Source organism: Bemisia tabaci, chromosome 3 (assembly GCF_918797505.1).
Source record: "Bemisia tabaci chromosome 3, PGI_BMITA_v3".
Lineage (NCBI taxonomy): Eukaryota > Metazoa > Arthropoda > Insecta > Hemiptera > Aleyrodidae > Bemisia > Bemisia tabaci.
In genome coordinates, this window is record NC_092795.1 from 61,533,139 (window position 1) to 61,556,055 (window position 22,917).

Here is a 22,917-nt window from a genome sequence, read left to right on the forward strand (position 1 = left end):
AGTTACGTTCTTTCGTGAGGGAAACGACGAATTTTGGTAAAAACGAGCATGGGACTGACGAGATACTTGTTTTTTGTGTTTCAGAAAAGCTGTGCAAGGTGACGGGGAATCGGGTCCGCGGCAAATAAGATCGACGCCCGACTGGGGCGACACGGCCACCAACGGCGAGCACTTGTGGGTCCCGACTTCCGCTTCCGGGGACTTCTGCTACGTTGGAGAGGGCGATTGCACGGTGAGTACCCCACACGCTTCGATAAACACACACAATAACGCAATAAAAACCGCCACGGCGCCACCTCTCCCCGCCGCACAGTGGATCCAGTCAATAGGAGAGCTCCCACAAACTTTGGAAAATTTAAGCGCTCAAAACGTCCATCAATCTTTAATCTTACTAAAAACTTAAACCCATACCAAAAATAGGTAATTACCAATCATTTAATTAGAAATCCAAGAAAGGGGGGAAATCCAGAAATCCTTAAACCATAAATAAAAATTAGTTCTAAAAATTAGTTTCTAACGGGATGTAATCCCAGAATCACTGCATGAAGGATTTCGGTCTATAAAAATTAATTGAATCAGTGAAAACGAAAATACATTAACTCAGAAAAAATGAAAGTAATCAAGACACACACAAAACTGCACAGTAGATGAAGAAATTAATCTAAGAAAAAGATTTCTGGTACCGGAAGACAAGTCTTAAGGACATTTTAAAGGTCCATGTTAGAAAAGATGCGCTAACTTCGATGACCTTCGTAGAAATTGACTGTCTTTGATGAAAATTGAGTATTTTCGAGATATCGAGTCGGTGTGTTTTCGATCTTACTGATTCAATTATACTATCAGCCAGAGTGATACTACTTGTTTTCACATGCGATTTTACGTTCTATTCCCAACGAACTGGGGTGGGGGGGGCCTTATTTTTATCAATTCAATTTCAATATTAATTTTATTTTGTAATGGGAAATTTTGCAAATGAAGTCATTATATCCTATTTTAAATTTCGTGTACTTTTTTTGTGATTACTGTTACACTACTCATGTGGATTGGGGCTAATCAGGTAGAGCATATTTTTATTTAGTAGTGACAGTCCCTGTCTTTCATTCGTTTTTTTATATTTATCTTTATCTCGTAGGTATTTTACTTCATTAAAATCAATTAAATTGCTTAGTATTTTAAAAATATTATTTAGATTATGTTATTTGTATGGTTGTTACACTTATGAAAATCTTTAAGGTTCCAAATGTGGTTCCATTGCTTTCCTAGTGAAATTTTCTTCTCATCACCCTTAAAATCACTCTTAGAATCACTATTTAAAATTTTAAATTTGACGAAATAAACATCAAAATTTGACGTTGTAGTCAAATAGGTCATGTCCAACCTTTCTAATTGACTCGATCCACTGAGCGCCGCGATTCTAAGATGCATCGTCCGGAAGTTGACAAAATGGCCATCGAAAAGTACTTCCTCCTCTCGGGCCTTTTCTCCGGTGGCGAGGTGTGAATGATCGATTATCGATATTTCTCCATTTGAAGCCATGGTAAAGAATCGATTACTAAGGTGTTCGTTGCGAACACCCTGTTTATCGATCCTTTTCCATAGGTTTTTATTGATGGCGGATTTTGTTGAAAGAGGCCTCGCAGTTCTTTGTCAAATTGCCACCAATCATCCGAAAAGCTCGCGGAAATCGTTTGACTGATTAAACATCGACGAATTTTAATTTCAACTTTAAAAAAGGGCCTTTTTTAGTTTCATGTTAGGCTAGTGTTGGGAAAGATATGGCCGCAAGTCCTATCCTCTGCATGCTCTCTGCTCTCGTGGTTGCGTTAAAGATACACAAAAAGCAAATTTAAAGATTGGAAATTCGCAGAAATCAGGAATCATTTAACTCAATAAGAAAAGGACAGGCCTCTGGCTCTAATCCTTATCGTATCCCTTACGGTTGTTTCGTCTGAGACAACGTCAATTTTTCTGAGCTTGCGGCTTTCTCATAGGTCTCGTGTTTATACAATTAAAACGGATTTTGCTCTTTAAGCTGGTTTAGTGATTTCATCTAAATCAAATTAGACAAATGTTGAAAGAAACTCGCTTTCGAAAATTTTATCGTTAATGATTTATTGCTTTCAATGTAGAACAGCTGAAAATCGCTCCAGAGAACTGAGGAGATATATTTTAGAGACCCCAAAATTACGTGTACCCTATTGAGTAAAAATGACTCTCGAAAATTAATGCTCTAATCCGCAGAATGAAGACTGCTTACCAAAAAGTTGAGCACTTGGTTTAGCGATCCTAACTCAATCGGCAAAAACTCGCCTAGTAAAGTGATCATGCCGACTTTCATCAGCCATCAATCAGCAATTTATCTAGATTTTTTGCCCAACAAGCCGCTCATCAACCTTCGTTAGGCAAGAATGATTCACGATGACCTCTGAACTGAAATATGGCCTCACTCAATTACATATCTTAGATTTGTAAAGCAAGATCTCTGAATTGAAATATCCCTGCAAAAAAATAAAAACAAAAAATACAGCGATTTCACTCTTGAAAGGGTTTGAGGTAAATTCTTCCATAGGACGAAAGATGGAGCTTCATCATCAAGACTAATTCTAAAGCATAAGTGGGTCAAAAGATTAGTTGCAAAAATTGGCAACAAGGAAATGAACTTAATCTTACCTCAGGCTACGGTTCTCGCTGTGTTGAGCATTTTTAGATCTACGTTCCCTCTCAGTTATGCTGCATTTACCCTCGAAAAGTGCCGTAAAATTTTTATTCTCTTCTCAGAATAGGAACTGCCTTTTATGTGCTCGCCTTGTTGAGTTAACTAAAAAAATTCCTTCGTGCAAAAAGCCTCTAGTGCCCTACTGAATTTCTTGAGCCTTGCAGTCGACCGAATTGAATGAATTGTGTCTTTGAGAAAAAAAGAACAGAGAATCGCATAGAAAGGAGCCCTCTTTATTATATCGACAGTGTAAGTCCGCAACCACGTATCTCGGTTTGCGACGTCGCAAACTTCCTGTCATACTTCATTTTTTTATTGAAAAACTACTCAATGGCAATTCTTAAAAAATGCCGTATTCTTCTAAGTGCCGAGAAAATTCTGCGAAAACTTAAAGGAATGATGTCGATTTGCTCACCCTAAAAAAGTAAAATAGGAGCGGAGATTTTCATACACCGCAAATAAGACACGTGGTTGCGGACTTACGCCGTCGATATGCATAATTCTCTGGTTCTGGAAATCAGATTCTTCTAATCCGCATCGCCATGAAACTTATGATAACCGCGGCAAAGTCTTAGACTTTTTTATCCCCATAAATCGCTTATGAAAGGTCGTCGTTTATTTTCTCTTATCTTTCATCTCTGAAATCGGTAACTATTTATCAATGTATCAAAAAAACTCATTTGGTATGGTCATGTCCAGAGAATGGCAGGAGACAGGTTGCCGAAGAAGGTCCTTGATTGGGTTCCTCCTGGGAGAAGACGCAGAGGGCGCCCAATGAAAGGTTGGAGGGAAAGTATTGAAGCGGAAATGTTAAGGTGCTCAATGCCCCAAGATTTGCGGTTTGCAAGAAAGCAGTGGAGGTTAGGAGTCGTAGAGCGCAAGAGAGTGCTGTAAAGCAAATTATATGTATGTATCAAAAAAACTGGATCCGACGCGGACGAAGAAGTACCAACATGGAAGAGTTGAGATTGAGCCTCCAAGTTGATGTGTTGTACGGTGTGCAGGATTTTAAATCGATGGATTGATGCATACATGGAATGTAGAACGAGTTAACCTAATTTGCAGGCAAAGTTTGGCTCGATCGATACGAAAATTCTGAGAAAAATCCAATGTTTGACGGGCAGATTTTGAGAAACTGTCTCGCTTCGACAGTCATGTCAAGAGATGGGCTTCGAAACTTTGCGTGCGTCATTTTGAGCTCACACGAGGATCGCTGTTCCGTAACGAGAGAGGATTAGAGAGATCAATATTAAGAAAATTACTCACGCGTGCCCCAAACTTTGGTTCGCAACGTGTACTAATACATTAAAATGTTCCCAACTTGTCAGAAAAAAGAGCCAAGTTCTAACATATGAGAAGCAAACCGAGAAGCTGTTATGGGATACACCCATTTTAAGTTTGAGTCCCTAAAGCTGCGGAGTTTTGGGGACAAAAATTAAAGCGGCGTCTTGTTTTTCAGTTCTTTTTTTGAAGGTCGTGGTTGAATATTTTCGATCAGTTGTCAGCGCATGAGGTCAAATGGACCGAGTTTATCAGAAAAAAAAACCAACTCGGTAGAATTAAGATAAGAATGTTTTCGAGTTCCACTAGCCGTATACTTTCTCCTAACTAAAACTAGAAGTAAAAAAATCAGAAATTAGTCTGTGAAAAGAGCAGGTAAAGTTTATTCACTACATTGAGCCTTATGCAGGAATAAAACTTCAAACTTCTTTTTCTCAGTTTCAGCTTGAAATGGGTTTGTTCCTTTCTGATGAACTCAGTCCAAATTGTGACGGGGCTAAATTGTGAAATCTTAACCCCTCTGCTATTTTTCCTTCATCATCTTCTTCGAAGTCATCCTCTCATCTATTTTCCTCTTTATCCTACTATGTTCCTTCTCTTCTCATATTTTGCTAAATTAGCCTCATTTGCTTCCCTAACCTCCTTCTCCACCTGTATTTTCTCGAAGTTTTTTTTTTTTTTCTTTTCTCACGCTCTTATTATTGACTTACACCCTTAGCTATCTCGCAGCACAATCAAGGAGTTATAGCCCGAATAAAATTTTCGAAATTAAAACAATTTTTAATAGAATGTTACGTTTCCTTATGTTCTCAAATCATAGGCTAATTATAATGTCAAAATTTTGCACCATAATACTGCCGTGCTACCGAAAAATGCCGTATGAGCCATCAGGCTTTGCCAAATTTCCTTCAACAAATCAAAGATTTTCAGAAGAATCTGAGAATATTGCTCATCCGATTTTTTCAGAAGATTTCGTTCGTAATTTGATCTAAGAAGTCTAAAAATTTAAGGAAACATATCCATAACTTTCTTAAAAAATAATTATTTCCTGAGAGGAAATTCGGTAACATTCGGATGCTCATACGGCGTTTTTCCTTAGCATGGCAGAATAATGAACAGTTTTCCTTTTAGCCCCAATACATGATTTAATAATTTCAACTACGACATTGAGTCGAAAATACGTTCACCACCAAATTCGTAGTAAGATACACCTGCAAAAATGCCAAAAAACTTCCGAGAGTGTACAATAAAAACCCCTTGAGCCCAAGAAGTGAAGGGGTAAGGGAGGAAGATTGCCCCTTAAGCCTCATACGCAAGCCCTTTATGTTCACGAGGAGAAAATTCAGAGACCCAAGTCTGGTCTAAAATATCCTTAAACTCGCATCGTTGGGCTCGGAACTCGTCTCCGAAAACGGGAGATAACGTGCTCCGACGAAAGGGTATAACTCGATTTGCGCACGAGCCCCGGAAAGCCTGGATTTATACGTGAAACAGAGCTCATGTGGAAATCGAGATACGCTTTTTGGTCAGAGAGGCGACGATAATGGAACGTGCTCCGGGTTCGGGCATCCTAAAGGATAAAAAATGAAGAAAGGCGGAAAATAAGAGAAAGAGGGTCTCAAAAAGACGCGCGGGGAGAGAAGAGGTGGAGGAGGCCCGGGCTACTTCATAATGGTCTTTATTCCATCATAAAGCCAAAGCGAACGACCTAACGGGGCGATTCGCAGTGAGTCGGGAAGGAAATGAAATCAAGGAGAGAGGAGCTGCGGTCAGGGAACTAACTACCCATTAGATCTGTCAAATGACGACGGGCTGTCATACAGCTCAGGTGCGGGACATTCGAACCCCCCTCGCGGATCTCCAGGTCAGGGCTGCGTCCCGTCCATTCCCGTTCATCATCGCGGGTTCGACCACCCGGCGGACCCCGGCCTGGAGAGGGCTTTGACTTGTCACGCCTCATACGGGGCGTCGGATCGGCTTAATATAGACGCCATCAACCGATTCGGACCTACGTCATAGCTCACGGGCAGCTCGAGAATATTCCACGGGTCTATCGATACGTTCCCAATACTCAGTAAGAACAAGTGGATTGCATTTTGCATAAAGGAACCAAGAGCATTCCAATGTAGCTAAGATTGTGCAACCTACATTCTTTGAGATAAAATCTCTGTAATCACGCACAACATTTTTTCAATAGTAAATTTCGTCTTGAATTTTTGGATTATTGAGAGTACAGATGAAACTTGTTTAGATGATCAGTTGATATTTGCAAGGTGAAAAAATTTGCACTATCTCAGCGACATTGGAATGCACTTGGTTCCTTTTTGCAAAATGCAATCCAAGTAACCAACGTTTTGAGTTAAGGTGAATCTTCAGCTTGGTTCCGAAAAAGTCCACGTCGCGCTGTTAAAATCTGGTTTCGGAATCAGTGTTTATTTAAATATCACAACAGATGTATTAAAGACATGGCGAAGCCTTCAATTTTTGGCCATGCAACATAAACATCTATCATCAAGTACGAATAAATGTGCCAACGTGTTGGCACTAACGGCGTTGCGTTTGCGTTCTCAGACTGCGATACCATCTACCTTGAATCTGGGTTGAATTTCGTTAGTTATGAGTGATAATAATGATTCTTTAGCATATCTCTGCCTTAATTGTTTTCATTGAACACAAGGTGCTCGAAATTAAACCCCTCACAAATGGACCGCGTTAAGCAGAAAGAAACTAAGCCACATCAGCTATTGCAAAATATCCATAGGACAATTCAATTTTTTACTTGAAAATTTTCTCACATATTTATGTGCAAATTCCGGTGAATTTTTTAGGTAGCGCGAAGTAAATTCATTAAAGTTTTCAAAGGAATCCGCACAAACGTTCTCTTGTAACAAATTAAACTATCAAACTAAATTTGGCCATAGCTAATGTGGCCTGGTTCCTTAATTTCTGCTAAACGCAGTCCAAATGGGAATAGCGCTTTCACATCGCACTGTCGCGTCGTTGCGTCGTTCCTATAAGCGGTTGGCATGAAGAAAGCGAAAGCGCCTTCAATTTTTGGCTATGCAACATGGACATCCATCAAGTACGAATAGTTGTATCACGGCGCCTGAACTAACAGCACGCTGCGGCCGGCGGCGCGGCGTGTCTTCGCGTCCTCGTCCTCCTCTCGTCCTTTGGTGATACCGTTTATATAGGATATGGTTTGAAATCAATCAATTATGATTAAGCGATAATCATCTTTTACTATTTTTCCACCAATATTTACTCCTGGTTTATGACCAAGAGAAATATCTAGTATTCTAAACTTCGAAACTGTGGTTTTGCTTGCTTGAGTGTCCACTGGTAATTTAGGCATAAAAAAATTCGAAACATATACACGCAGTTGTGTTATCTACATTAAGATTTTTTAGACGGAATTTTAAATGCATTGCCAAATTCCACATAATTCGCTGGGAAGCTATTTTCAAACCGATTTGCCTTCGTTTTCCCTGATACTTAAGTATACAAATTTTTAGCAATGATAAAATCAAACATAACAACACGTGAGAAATTACGGCATTTTATGGCAGTTCCCCGGCCGAAATAGAAGAAATAAAAATGCAAATATGTAGTATAGAAAAAAAATCATAAGGCAAGAATCAGAAAAAAAGACGAAAAAAATTTCAATAAATATTCAATCATTTTTAACAGCTGACGAATATGATGGATTAATATCTTGAATATATTGTTGAATCATCAACATTTTCTAAAAGTTGTAACACTACAACCACACTGCACACTGCACTGTGGTATGTAACACTACATTTCGATGACCAAGGAACAATACCACGTATCAACAAACTGAAAATTTTGAAGGACGAAGAGAGGACTTCAGCAAAGGATCAGCAAAGCATTGAGTTGGAGGATGGGCAGCAGATCAAAGGCTGCGAGCACTTTAAGTACTTGGGAGTGCGGTTGACCCAGGATGGAAGGACGGATCAAGCTATCAGGGAAAGGAACACCTTAGCAAGGAAGGCTATAGCGATGTTAAATGGAATCCTCTGGGATCAGCGGATTTCCAAAGATAACAAGAGGAGGATATACAACGCTGTAGTCAAAAGTATATTGACATACGGATGTGAAGTTTGGCAGCTGAAGAAACGGACACAGGATATGCTAAGAGCAACGGAGATGGATTTCTGGAGAAGGTCAGCAGGAATTTCTAGGAGAGATCGGGTCCGTAATGATAGAGTGCGTCAGATAATGGAAGTCGAAAATGACATCGTGTTCGACGTCATGACCAAACAACTTGTTTGGTATGGTCATGTCAATAGGATGACGGAAGAGAGGCTGCCAAAAAAGATGCTTGATTGGGTTCCTCCTGGGAGGAGACGTAGGGGACGCCCAGTGAGAGGTTGGCGACAGGGGGTGTTAAATGAGATAAGAGATTGTCAACTCCCTGATGACCTGTGGGAAGACCGAGCTTTGTGGCGATTAGGCGTCGCACAGCGCCAAAGAGCGCTATAAAAGCGACTCATATATATATATATATATATATATATATATATATATATATATATATATATATATGACTTCGCCATTTTTGTATTTTTGAGGTTACATTTGAATTTTTTTTCTGCGTCAAAAAGCGTCAATGCAGAATTGGAAAAAAACTAAAATCATTAGCATGCGTATTTTTTACCGTAGAGTGCGGCAAAGTAGCTAACTCATTTTTGCCAAAATTGTCAGTTCGGCGGTATTGTTCCGTAGCACTCGATTTGCCAGCACAGAGCTTAAACTTCGTATCCGAAACAATTGTTGAGCGGAAAATTGCCGCTCGGATTTTATCGCTAGGTCCCTTCAACACAGGCAATAAAATTAACGCTCCATTGTGGAGGCAGCTGCTAAAGGACTTATCATTATCAGCCCAGCAATAATGAGGAAGGTTAATCCGGATTTATCAACGAGAGACTCTCCTAAAAGCATTCACACGTGATTTTCTACATGATCAAGTTTTCAATTTACTTTCAATTTTAGGGCGGAAAGCGAGTCCAAAAGACTTGGAATCAAGAGAGTATCACTTGGAACTTGAATGATAACGGTTTCTGAGAGTGCGAGATTTTAAGCCCCTCCGAATCTTGTGAAAAGAAAGCCTTCAATGAGGGAGGTTGAGAGAATAAGGCTCGAAAAGATCTCGACGAGGAAAGAATTAGCCACACTCTGAATGTGTCCTCCACCCTTATTGTCAGCTTAAGGGAGGCAATTTTCCGACATGCGGTCAGGGGAAATAAGTGGGACCAAGATTTACAGGGCCAATGGGTCTGTTGCGTACAAGAGATACAGCACACTGAATACAATCCTCTAGGGTTAATTTGCTCGAAAGTCACGCTAAGCACATCAAAAAAGTCTGAAAATTACTCCTTGGCGCGAAATCTACGTAGTTTGTAACTCGTTTTTTTTTTTTTTTTTTTTTTTTTTTTTTCAAAATAATTTACCGCGTATACATGTGAGCAGTTTTTTTTTCGGTGGCCGTTAATCAGACTGCCCGGAGAAAGACCTAACCCATATTAACAAATAATCTTGCAAACTGTTATAAACTCTCCTTGCGTAAGATTTCAACTGATTCAAAGCTTTTGTTTTTGCAAAGTAAAGAATGAAAAAGGAAACAAATACTTGAAAATTATTGAAATTATACAGTAGAAAAAGTTAGTGAAATCGTTTGTGTACTCCGGTTAGGTTTCGTTTACTCCTCCGCCTGTGCAAACCTGGTCGGCGGTGACTGAGAAAAACTGCCCGTAGACGCGGGGAAACTTGAAAAAGCGTGTCGTAAATTAAGCAGATTGCGCTCAAAGGAATGGATTTCAGACTTTTTTGACGTGCCCCGCATTTAGTTGCATCTTTTGCATGCAACAGACTCATTGAAATTTGATTTTCTCCCTAGCCTAACGACAAGACAGTATTACAAAAGTAGCCTTGCTGGAAAGATAATTCTGAGTACCATTACCTCATTTTTGACCGCGTCAGGGAGAAAATTATTTATGAGAGGACAACACTTCATAAACGTATGTTTACAAAAAATGTAGCGTTAATGTTGTTGATATCTCTTATAATTTTGCGTCGTATCTTTGTTGGTATCTACTAAACCTTTGAACTCGAGCATGATTTAAAATCAGTTCAAAATGACTGTACTTAGCTCTTGGTTTATTTACAAAGAGATGGAAACAATTTACTTGGATGTTTCGTTAAATGGTCTTAGAAAGTAATTTCAGCTCATTGTCACGTAATTGGCCTTTATGTTGTAAAATTTAGGTAAATTAGCGATGTTAACAAACTTATGGTGAATATTTTCTCAGCTTTACAGAAATCTTCATGTCATTAAAAATTCGAAGAGCTCCTCTTTGATGTTTGAAAGTAATCCTCTTACAGAGATTGTGTGAATAGTGAAATCCCTAAATATTTACGCTCGTAAGCGAGAAGAAGTGATATTGGGTGAATACCGTGGCGTACACAAGGAATTATTTTCTTTCCTTTTCTCTTTTCTCCTCAGTTTCTCTTTTGTTTGTTTGTCTTTCTTTCTTTTTATTCTTTTTTCTTGGTGGGAATTTTTGTGAAAAATGTAACGCGTATTTAATTCATCGAAAAAAGAGTTGAGAATTTGATTACATCTGGTCCAAGATATTGCTTTCTCAATTTTATCACAGAAAAGTTGAAAAACTGGAGATCGTGAATAATCTGCAGGGGCTTACTTCATTTTTCATTTTTAAAGTCCACGGAAAGTTTTAATATGTAGGCGCATTTTAATAGCTCTCCAACTTACTCTCCGTATCTCTCTGCATGAAGTTAAAACTCAACTTTTTTATCCTCGGCTAATCCATTTAGTTGAATGCTAGGAGGTGCAAAATGTTGTCAAGAGGCATTAACAACTTTTCTGATGGCTCTACCCCCATGGCAATCACTGTACGGCTTAATCTCTTTTTCTCTTGCTATGATTTTAAAATGGCGATTATTAACCCTTAAGGGTGTCTGTATAATTTAGTTTTGATACACTCTACATTATCTTGAGCAGCCTATTTAACCGCCCTTGCATCGAGTCCAGTTAAGAGTGCGAAGCAAGCCTCAAACCTTTTATAATTAAATCTTTTCTATCCAATCCCTCGTGGAGAGAATTTGGTCCGTTTTTCCCTCCGAGTGGAGGACCTTCGCCTCTACACCGAAAACATTCCTTAAAGTTTTAATACCCCCTTCGGCATGCATTGCACCTGATCTTAAAAAATGTAGGGTTACCATTTTTGTGTACAGCAGCGTATTTCAGTTTCATCCCTTCTACTGCTAGATGTTCTCGTAAAAGTAACATTTATGTTTGAAAATAATCAAATATATGAGTGGAACATTTTTAAAATATCGCTTCTTACGTAACATTTATGGTATACTTAAAAACGAAAGTACCCATAACCGAGAGTCCCAGGAACGGCTCATTTTGTGAAGTTGAAGCATCAAATTAAAAACGCAGAGCCTCCCTCAAGCCCCGGTGTGCTGAAAGTAAAGTTCTTGTCAAAAGCGAGAAGTTATTAAATTCCACGTTGCAAGTCTTGCCGGGTCCTCTGCATCGGGTGCCTGTGCCCCTCCTCGATTGCGGCGAATTTGACAACCCTAAGGGGTGGAAACGTACTCCGAGCGACTCAGAGTCTCTTCGGTTGGGTAATCCTCGCGGCCATGCCCATTTGACGCCACTTGGAGACGTGAGTTATGTTTAATAATGTGAATCCAAATCACCGTTGCCAAATTGCATGGTATTTTCCGTTGATTTCGGATTGATTTTTCGGTAGGGGAATTGGTGGCAATTTGGTGGCGTTGTTTCTAATACGCTGAAAGTTTTCATTGCCTACCTTTCCTGCCGCCTCGCTGATCTCGTCATTCGTTTCTCGCGATGACTTCAGTGCTCTTTTTTGGTTATGAATTTTTAGCGCTCCATACCACCAATCATCCTCTCCCCCTCGGCTGAGCATGAATGTATAAAAACGCCCTGTGAAATTTGAGGCTGTGTACGCGGGTCTCGAAATCCCTCGAGTTTTTGAACTCAAGTAGGTTCAAGATGATGTTCTGACTTTCCGGTCTCCGAGTGTCATCTCTTTCATTTGCTCTACTTGGTGTCTTGCTGAGGGTCACAAAAATGTAAATTTTTTCTGATCTTCTTTCCTTTTCCTTTAGAACCGCGGTATCTCCCCATCAGTGCTGTTTTAGTAATCGAGCTACTGTACCTTATACCGCCGTGCTAAGGAAGAACGCCGTATGAGCTTTAGACGTTGCCAAGTTTCCTTCGATAACAACCGAATTTCATAGGAAAATTGCGAATACTCTTTTCCAAATTTTTTAGAAAATTTTGTACGCATTTTCATTTAAAATTTCTGAAAATTTCAATGAAAAGTATGCATGAATGTTGTCAAAAATACATGTTTTAACACGGGAAATTTGGCAACTCTCGAATGTTCATACGACGTTCTACCTTAGCTTGGCAGTTTATGATACATCTTCGTGTTTTTCGGCATTTAAATCCTCTGTTTCATGAATCAATGTTTTTATTTCCCTAAGAAAAACTATCGATCCAATATTCATTACATTATTCGCGTTCAGTAAATGGGCCATTAGACAATGTCTGAAGTAGGATAAACCATCACATGTTTCCTCTTTAAAATCCTATATAGGAAACAACTTACACAACGGGAAATTTTGAAATCAAGTCCTCAATTAGATATAAAGGAGGAAAGACAAATCATCCGAGCGGTCGTAAGTGACTATCATGGTATTTGGCAAATTCCAAGACTTCCGTGTAAATTCAGCAGTTTTTCTAAAAATTCAAGGACTTGAAGATCAAAAAATAAACAAAACACTTTCAAAATGTATTCAAAGTGGTAAAAGCCCTATTCTGCTCTCAGAGGTCACACAAATTGTGAAACTTCTGTGAGGCAATCTTGTGCTCAATATTGTTTCCTTTTATCATGAGAATTTCATTGTTATATGTTGAAATTAACGCACGATAGAAAACACACTATCTCTCGGCATTTTTAAGCTTCGCTTGGCGTCACAAAGGGCTCGCATTCAGCCAGTCGTGAAATGGGTCGAGATGAGAAATATTCCTCGGCCTTTGATGTTTTTTTCAATCACCAGATGCCTCCCAACATCCGGAATATTCCCTATTCGAACTTCTGAACGCTTATGGTTAAACAGCACGAAATTGACTCTCGATTATTTTTCTCTGTAGTTTACTTTTTTGCCCTCGGAGCCCACGACGGAACTGCCGTGCTAAGAAAAAACGCCATTTGAGCATTCGAATGTTGCCAAATTGCCTCTTGGAGAAAATTTATTCTTTAAGAAACTTATGAATATTTTTCATTGAAATTTTCAGACACTCGATCCCAAATTACGAAGAATATTTTCTGAAAAATTGGAAGAAAATTGTTGGTAAATTTTCCCCAAAATTAGTGATTTCTCCAAGGAATGTTGGCAACAATTGAAGGCTCATACGGCGTTCTTCCATAGCACGGCAGAGAAGGAACTAACTTAGCGGAAAAATCCGACTCGTGTTCAGAAGTAGGACTTTAAAGAAAGATGCCCGAGGGAAGCCTCCCTTTCAAAAACACGTACGCACACGTGAGGAGGCGCTGTTTCTTTATCAGGTCTCGGCGCATCCCCTTTGCTAAACCCTGGAGGGACAATCCACTTCCAGGATTCCCTCACAGGTGCCATGTCGTAAGGAATATCCTCTTAATCACTCTGAAAGGGCTCCCCCCGAAAATGGCACCCACGTTACATCTTGCACTCATCCTCATCGTACGGTAAATGGTATTAGGAATTCCAAAATTGTGTGCATTTGAAAGTCAAGAAGCTTGATTTCCATCTGCTCGTGTTGGCATGGTTACTTTTACGCGTGTAAAACGCAATGTGCCCCTTTTGATTAAATTTATTTAAATGTATTTACATTTATTTTTTTTACTTTCTTACTATTTTAGTATACTCTAATGTTTATTTATTTATTCATTTTTTCACTCGTGGACTTCATATAAATGTGAAGCTGTTAAACATGAAAGAGACTAGCTTTGCACTCAATGTAAACCTTATGACCTTAACCGCAATTAATGAACACACGGAGAAAAAAAAACCACGGTTATTCGTCGGTACACGGTAATAATGTCACACGGGATTCAACGGTAGAGAACCGTAGATTTTGGAAATATTATTGATGAGCACAATATCATAACCATGGTCATAATAGTATGTCTGTGCCCACAGTAATATTACGGTAAACGCGGTCATATCACCGTGCTCATCGTTACAAGAATCGAAATCCAAGGTTCTACCACCGTGGAATCCCGTGTGACAATTGTGACATTACTATTGTTGAAACAGTAGAATAACTGTGGGTTTTTTTTCCTCGGTGGTGCAGTCAAAAATCCTTACTTTTATCATTTCTCCTCTTATCCTAATATTCTCATAATTTCTATATCATTCTTTCCCTGGCATGTTCTGTTTGTGCCTCCTCTCTTTCCTTGACTTCCCAAATTGTTTAATTCCTCCTCATTTCAGGTGCCTTACTGTCAATATATGCTATGGAGCCGAGTAAATCCTATGTACTACTACTGATAAAATGAAGTAAATAAATATTAAGATATTTTAATTCTTCGCCAGAATTGAGGAAATTTGACATGTTCCGACTGATATGGACATTTGGACATACTCCTGAATAACGAAGTAAAGGTTGCAAAAAAACACACATCATAGATCAGCGATTTTGGTGCAAAAAAAGTCGATCATATCTGATTGCATTACTAGCATTGCTGAACGTCGATCGGTATAACGCTAAACTAGGATACGATTCAGTTTCACTCTGATTTGGCGACAGGGTTGGAACTTTGTCGTTTTTAAATTGGAAAAACTCAAAAATAATATTTGCAGAAAAGAATACCTTCCATGCGATGCGAGTTGATACGATGCTCTACTGCGACTTCACTTATATTTTACGAGAGAGCTGAGCTTAATTTCACGACTGGACGCTCAAGAGAAACAAAGCCACCTGCATTAAGCAGGTTCTGCAATTAAACAGTAACAAGCCGGAAAAAGTTAGTTGCGGAGCATTTCAAAAGTTTCCAAAAACGTTTGAAAGTTGCCGCGGAACAACTCTGTTAACTTTTCAGTGCCTGTCCAGTTCACCAGTGATGCTAACAAGGAAGCGGAAAAATTACTGACGCGCTCTGACGAACAGCTGGGAAACTTTTTTTTCTTTCTCTCTCTCCGCATCTACACGAGAGTCCTGCCGCGCTAAGGAAAAACCCCGTATGAACATTCGAGAGTCGCCAAATTTCCTTCGATAAAAATTATTATTATTGAGGAAATTTACGAATATTTTTCCTTGAAATTTTCAGGAGCTTCAATTGAAATTGCCAGCAAAATTATCCAAAAAATTTGATGAAAAATTTCAGAAGTTTCGCAGGAAATTTGTGTTTTATCAAAGGAAATTTGGCAACGCATGAAGGTTTATACGGCGTTCTTCCTTAGCACGGCCGCATGGCGAGGAATTCAACTGCCCAAATGAGTGACCACCCACGGGTTCCGCTTCCGTTTAAGACAGTCATCATCGATGATTAAAAAGTTGCTACCCGGCCGTGATTAAAAAGTTATGGGGAGAGCGTGGCTTTAATTGAAACGTTAAGGCTTGAAAATCGGTGGAGGAAAAAAGTTCCCTTACTTTCCCACGCATCGGCACTCGGTGGGGAATCCGACCGTACCGAAGGATCTTTAAAGCTTTTATCGGGCCCGGGAAAAATGCCGTGAGCGAGGGCACCTACTGAACTTTAAAAATTGGATTAAAAAACTCCAGAAAGCGTTGGATAACTTCGGAAGCCGTGTGAAAAAGGTTGCTGGCTTCGCCTCTCTTAGCACGCTGCCGTGATCAGGAAAATCACCGTAAGAACACCCTGAAGGATCCCGATTTCTTCAGATAATATTTTTATTTTCTCTAAAACTCGTGATTAACTTCCTTTGAGATTTTCAAATAATTTTGTAATCTGAATTCCGTGTAGTAATCTAAATCTCCATCTAGTGGATCATCGAAAACTTTATGAAAAATATCCTTACCTGTTCTCAAATCAAAATAGGTTTTCGGGAAAAGTGTGGCAGCATTTGATTGCGTTATCAGCGTTCATCCTTTACATGATCTAATTCTGGCGTGAGCCTCTGATATGACTCATCTTTCAATTAATGTACCCGTTAAAATACGTGGTTCGACTTATAGAAGAAAGGAAGAAAATTCTGGAAAAATTTTTACGTTCGTGAACACCGTTTTTAGTGGATCGTCACGTTTTCATATTTATTTTTAATCGTTAGAAAGAAAGGTTTTATTTCACTTACTTTTTTTCTTACTTTCTCGCAAGTTTCCGTGGCTCGCTTATCTAGATAGTCGATGAAGTTCAAACTCGGAAGTAGACACATAGCAAACGCATTCTTATGCACGTATACCTATTGTATGGATTCAACTTGGTCTCTATTTTAATATATTTAAATTAAGGCGAACGAACTTTATTGCTTGAAATATTTATGAATATTTTTTCAGGAAAAATCGTAGGAGTTTAAAGGAATTCACTTCATTGTCAAGAAATACTCAGCTCACATCTCAGCTCAGTCTCATTACTCAGCTCTTATGCGAATTTAATAAAATGCCATTATTTACACATTCTGCAACCCAGGAGGAGAAATGAAGTAGATTGCAACCTTTAATTTGACATTTGGAGCTCCGATGATTTTATTCAATTACGCTTGACTTTTCTTGGAACCTTCATAATCAGCAAGCCTGCGCGATATATACTCGATCCTGTGGAATTCTGGATCTTCCTTAAGACATTTAAACGCATTTTTATCGAAATGAGCTATCTACCCGTGAATAAAATAGAAGGTTCTAATAATTTGTATTTGATTAAAATTACAAACTTTCTTTAAGGCAAATATCATTTGTCTTCAAAGGAAAAAGGCCTTCAAAAATCGTCGTTGAAACGCGTCAAGTATGAGCTGCACAGTGCACATACATAGACTGCTTTGAAGCGTCAAGGCGCCCGAGCAACTATTTTAACTCTCCGGAGATCAAATTGCATACTTGAACAATTGAAGGAGTTTTGCCTGTGTCGGTGCCACAGGAACAAGAAAGTATATCCAAGCTAGGATAGAACGACTGAGAGTTTTAATCATCAAAATTAGTTTATCTTCGATCATATACGAATAATTGTGTTTTAAATTCACTTTGCTTTGTTTGTTTCAGGTGAGTCTTCTCTTTGATTTGAACACATGAAATTTTCAGTGAGTCCATCTTATGTATATATTTTTTTAAGAACCTATGTTACCTCGAATGGGGTGGTGGAATATTGCTCGATCCACACTATTTTTACACCATATTTTTCTTACCTATTTTAATTGTTAACCCCGTTATCTTCCTCTTCTCCCCCACATTAACTTGAATTTTGCTCCAAAGTCATTGTTCAAAATCATTCAAGAAAAGACAATAAAACCATCAACGTGGTTAATGCTCAGATATGATTAGTACTTCGTCCCGTAACGGACTATCATTAAAGTTACATAGTTGCTGTGATCTCTTTTACTCTTAATAATGGGAAAAATTGTATTTCTTCCTGAAACACTACAAGTATTCAGAACATGTTGCAAAGTCGCGAAACCATGAAATGACGCATATTTTTTATCGTTCACACCAATCCAAGTAGAAAAATGCAATAATGTTTTAACGCGAGTTTATTCTCCTGGACATCGTTTTCCCGCAAATAAATGTTACCACAACTCCAACGCTATTTATTAATTGGACGTATTTCTGCCAAACGTAACTATGTGCATTATGACGTGAGCCCTGTTATGCATTTATTCTTACGTGTCTCAGGGCTCATGTCTTAATATACATAGTTCCGTTTGGCAGAAATATGTCCAATTTTCCTGGAAACTTTCGTCGAGCTGCAGCTTTCCGTCCACAGTCCGAACACGCATCTGTCCCGTCCGTCAACAGTCTCTGCCGCAAGTCGGAAATATATTTGAATATTCACAAAGAGCAGTAATTAATTTCGTCTAATGCATAGAATCAAACGAGTAAAAGTAACGCGAGTCCCGAATGAATAAGCAGGCGCCTTATAGGTACGGCCGTGCTAAAGAAGAACGCCGTATGAGCCTTCAGACGTTGCCAAACTTCCTTCGATAAAAACAGAATTCACTGGGAAAATGTGAATATTTTCCCCCAAAAATTTTCACTCACTTTTGCACGCAATTGATCCTAAAATATCTGAACGTTTCGAGGAAAAATATGCATAAATTTGGTCAAAAATACATGTTTTAGAAAGGAAAATTTTGCAACTCTGGAATATTCATACGGCGTTCTTCCTTAGCACGACAGTATAGCGGATCCCTTCCGCCGCTGTTAGATACACAGTCTAATTGTTAGTCATCAAAAGTTATTAATTGCAAACCGTCGGCTTGAATTTATACCATCATACACTGTTGCCGTCTCATCGCACAAAATCGACTGCCTGGGAGGGGGCTATTGCTTTTTGCAGGTTTCAAATTCTAAGAGAGCAATATTCATATAGGAACTTTTCTTTGCGCAAAATACACCATACATACATATCGACGGCGTATGTCCACATTCACATGTCGACGGTGTAAGTCGGCAATCACGCAACTCGGTTTGCGACGTCGCAGACTTCCTGTCATACTTCATTTCTTAAACAGAAAACTACTCAACGGCAATTCTTTAAAACTGCCGTGATTTTTCTTCTCTGTGCCAAGAAAATTATGCAAAAACTTCAAGGAATGATGTCAGTTTGTTCTCCTTTAAAAAAATAACATAGAGGCGGAGATTTTCAGACTCCGCAAACGTGTTATGTGATTGCCGACTTACACCGTCGATATCTCGTTTGCGGTGTCTGACAATTTCCGCCTCTATGTTATTTTTTTTGAAGGAGAACCAATTGACATCATTCTTTGAAGTTTTTGCAGAATTTTCTTCGCACAGAGAAGAAAAACCACGGCAGTTTTAAAGAATTGCCGTTTAGTAGTTTTCCGTTTAAAAAATAAAGCATGACAGGGAGTCTGTGACGTCGCAAACCGAGTTAGGTGATTGCCGACCTACACCGTCGATATGAATAATACCTTTTTCATCGTTTAAAATAAAATAAGTCAATTTTTAATCATCCAAACGATTTCTAAGAGTATTGCAGATAATTAATGGCAATATGACAAAGAACGGAGGCTTCCTCCAATAAAATTTTCCGCTCAGACACTTCTGAGCCCGTTTTCTGTAAACTTCATTTTTGCACTTACTGCTCTCTTCGCTATCACGGCAGGACGGAGGTAAGAGAGTATGGAACAACATCCATACAGCCGCGCTAAAAAAAAACGCCGTATGAACATTCGAGAGTTGTCAAATTTCCTTCGATAAAATTATTATTATTGAGAAAATTTACAAATAGTTTTCCTCGAAATTTTCAGGAACTTTAGTGGAAATTGCCGGCATCATCCAAAAACTTGGATGAAAAATATTCATAAGTTTTGCAGGAAATTCGTGTTTTATCAAAGGAAATTTGGCAACGCACGAAGGCTCATACGGCGTTTTTCCTTAGCACGGCAGAATATAGGTTGAGTCGGAGCTCTTATGAGTGCCGGTGAGAATCAATAGGACGGGGAGTGGCCAGAGCTGGAGAAAAAGTGAAAACTTACAAACGTGGATGGGAACAAAGTTTGCAAAGAAATTAATCTCCAGTGTCTTGTCTGTCTCTTTTGTTCAATGAGGTCATTAAATAAGGGAGCCCTAATAGAGTTAGCTGGCGAAGGCCTCCAATTATTTTTCTCATCGGCGCTCATTAATTTCTCGACGTTTCAAGTTACGGCTATTCTCTCAATCGTCACAGCCAGGGCCGCCTACGAGCGACGCCTCCGTTGATTGATCCAACTCTCCCGTGTCGGCCCCCGCCTAATTATTGCGTCTCGCTTTCCAGATTTAACCTATAATACATGAGCTACTTTAACAAACTCAACCTGGACTTCCCGATTAATCCGGGTTCTTATCTTCAAAAAAAGATTCCCGTGGAACGGCAAGTGAAGCAAGTGTGGACAATGTCTTAATCTCTTCATTTCGATGCGTAAAAAAATAATTTTGATGTTGTCAAGCTCAATTTTGCGTTCAACCCCCGAAAATCAAGATATCAAAATCCCGGATCGGTAAAACTCGGGGGAGACGATTTTTTCACGCCGAAAACCTTTGTCATCCTACTTGATCTGCCACGGGCTGATTTTTGAAATTTATAGACAAAGCCATAGACAGAGAAGAAAAAGGAAGTATGGAGCAATCCTGTCGTTTAAAATGGGTAGTTCTTCTATAATAGATGAGCTCCTTTAGTAAACGGAACTTAGACTTCCCGATATCCGAAATATCGTACTTTAAAAAATTCGGTTTATGAGGTCACCGCACCGCGATAGTGACACCCTTGGATTCCTCTACCTTGCTTTCATCCGAGTTCGACGCTGAATTACCAATGCAAGAGTGTGTCTCACTGATTAATGAAAGCAAGGTAGAAGAAACCGCGACTGTCACTACCGTGCAGGATGACGTCATACACCGAATTTTTTTAAGTGCGATATCTCAGTTAATATTGATTGTAAAAAAGCTGTTCGGACAGATCCTATCATTTTTAACTAATTTACAAGAATCGAGCATCAAAACGCGATTCTGTGACCTGCGCAACCGACCTATAAAAGTCAACGGCTAGCTTGAAACGAGGAAAAACGGTCGTATTCTGCCGTGCTAAGGAAGAACGTCGTATGAACATTCGAGAGTTGCCAAATTTCCTTCGATAAAACGTTCATTTTTAAGGAAAATAATGCGTACTTTTCCTTGAAATTTTCAGAACTTTCAGGTGGAATCGCAAACTAAATTATCCGAAAAATCAGAGGAAAAATATTCCTAGACAAGAATGCAACCTTAAATTTAAGAAACTTTATTGGCTTTTAGGAAATAAATCAACCTTAAATAACTTTAACAAATTATTAATTTATAAACAGATAATTAGACCCACATGGGCTTACGGTTCTCAAATTTGGGGGTGCTCTGCACCCTCAAATATAAAAATAATGCAAACTTTGCAAAATAAAATTTTAAGAAATATTGTGTCGGCTAGGTGGTTTGAGAGAAATAGCGACATCCATAGGGACCTGGGAATGGAGACGGTTAACGAATACATTTCTAAAGTCGCTATGCGTTACGAGAACCGTCTTCATTCCCACCCCAACGTTGAAGCTATAGCTCTTTTGGATAACTCCAGCGAGCTGAGAAGACTAAAGAGAACTAAGCCTTGGGAGCTAGCTTCCAAGGCTTTGTAGTATCTGGTTGTTCTAGATTCATTGGCTACTGTGGTTTGCGCCTGGCTGGTGGGGCGGCCCGTCGTGCGTGGGTGCGGTGCCCCTCCCGTCGGCGGGGGGTCTCTCCTCCCTTTGCTTGGTGACAGTCAGTGCAGGCGACTTAACGTCTGCCGTGCTAAAGTAGTCAGGATGACGGCCGGCTGTCGTCCGGGCATTGGGGGTGGGGGATCCCCGGTTGTATGGAACGGGGGCTCGTCTTCTCCCTGCGTGCGGGGGGTTGCGCTTCTGGCTGGGCGTGAGCTCCAGGAGTCATTCTTACGAGACTTCGGTCTCTATATTATATGCAAGATTAACTACTCTGTTGTTAATTCTTTTCTCTTTTAATTATTAGTAGATGCAATGAATGTAATATCCTTTGTGATAGTTTTCAATAAATTTATTAGAAAAAAAAAAAAAAAAAAAAAAAAAAAAATATTCCTGAGTTTACCAAGAAATTCGTGTTTTATCAAATGAAATTTGGCAACGCCTGAGGGCATATACGGCGTTTATCCTTAGCACGGCAATATTACAGAGGATCGTTTTTCTCGCAGGATTTCGGCAACGCTCGGGTGTCCTGAATATATTCACTCAGTTGAAGTGTTTGCATTCGGGCTCGTGTGATGTTGGTTCCTCTTCAACGCCACAAGTTTAGAGCACCATGAGCTGCAGCGTCCGTGTTTATATTTAATTATAGCGCATAGACGTCTGATCGTGTGGTAATAACCGGCATTAGACTGGCGTGCTATCGCAAAGGCACAGCGCACAGCTGTTGACCGGAAAGGAAATACCTGTGTGGTGGCCCTTTTGTTCGGCCCACAATTTCCCACAGCATTTCCTCCCTCCTCTCCTCTCCGCTCTTTCCTCTCTTGTTCTATCACCCCCCCCCCTCCCGTCTTCCTTCGTGCAGCTTTTTTCTTTCCCGTCTTGCTCTTTCATATCGCTCTCGAGCTTTCTACGGCGGTTGATACGAACCACGCGGAAGTTCCATTAAAGGCTTTTCACCACATACATCGGGGGTGAGCTTGAAATTTTGGGCTGCCCGGATGTCTTTTAAACCGTTATACTGCCGCGCTGAGGTAAAACGCCGTATGAACATTCGAGAGTCGCCAAATTTCCTTTGATTAAACGTTCATTTTTAAGGAAAATAATGCATATTTATCCTTGAAATTGTCAGGAGCCTCAGTTGAAATTGCCAGCAAAATTATCCAACAAATTAGATGAAAAATATTCATAAATTTTACTGGAAATCGACGGTGAAACTACCAGACCACGTATCTCGTTTGCGGTGTTTAAAAATCTCCACTCACATTTTATTTTTTTGAAGGAGATCAAATCATTATCATTCCTCACAATTTTCACAGATTTTTCCCCGCACAGAGAGTAAAAATTCCGGAAGTTTTCACGAACTGACGTAGAGTAGTTTTCTATTTAAAAAATAAAGTATGACAGGAAGTCTGCGACGTCGCAAACCGAGATACGTGGTTTGATAGTTTCACCGTCGGAATGCG

At 39.5% G+C, this 22,917-nt stretch overlaps 1 protein-coding gene across 8 annotated transcripts in view; it reads left to right on the forward strand.

Moving 5' to 3' along the window:
• LOC109034475 (retinal degeneration A) overlaps positions 1-22,917 on the forward strand; it is a 237,719-nt gene that overhangs the window by 89,969 nt on the left and 124,833 nt on the right. For all 8 annotated transcript variants that reach the window (XM_072298976.1, XM_072298977.1, XM_072298979.1 and 5 more), the window contains exon 4: positions 85-232. In XM_072298976.1, the coding sequence (XP_072155077.1) occupies positions 85-232 (148 nt within the window). The remainder of the gene's footprint in view (positions 1-84; positions 233-22,917) is intronic.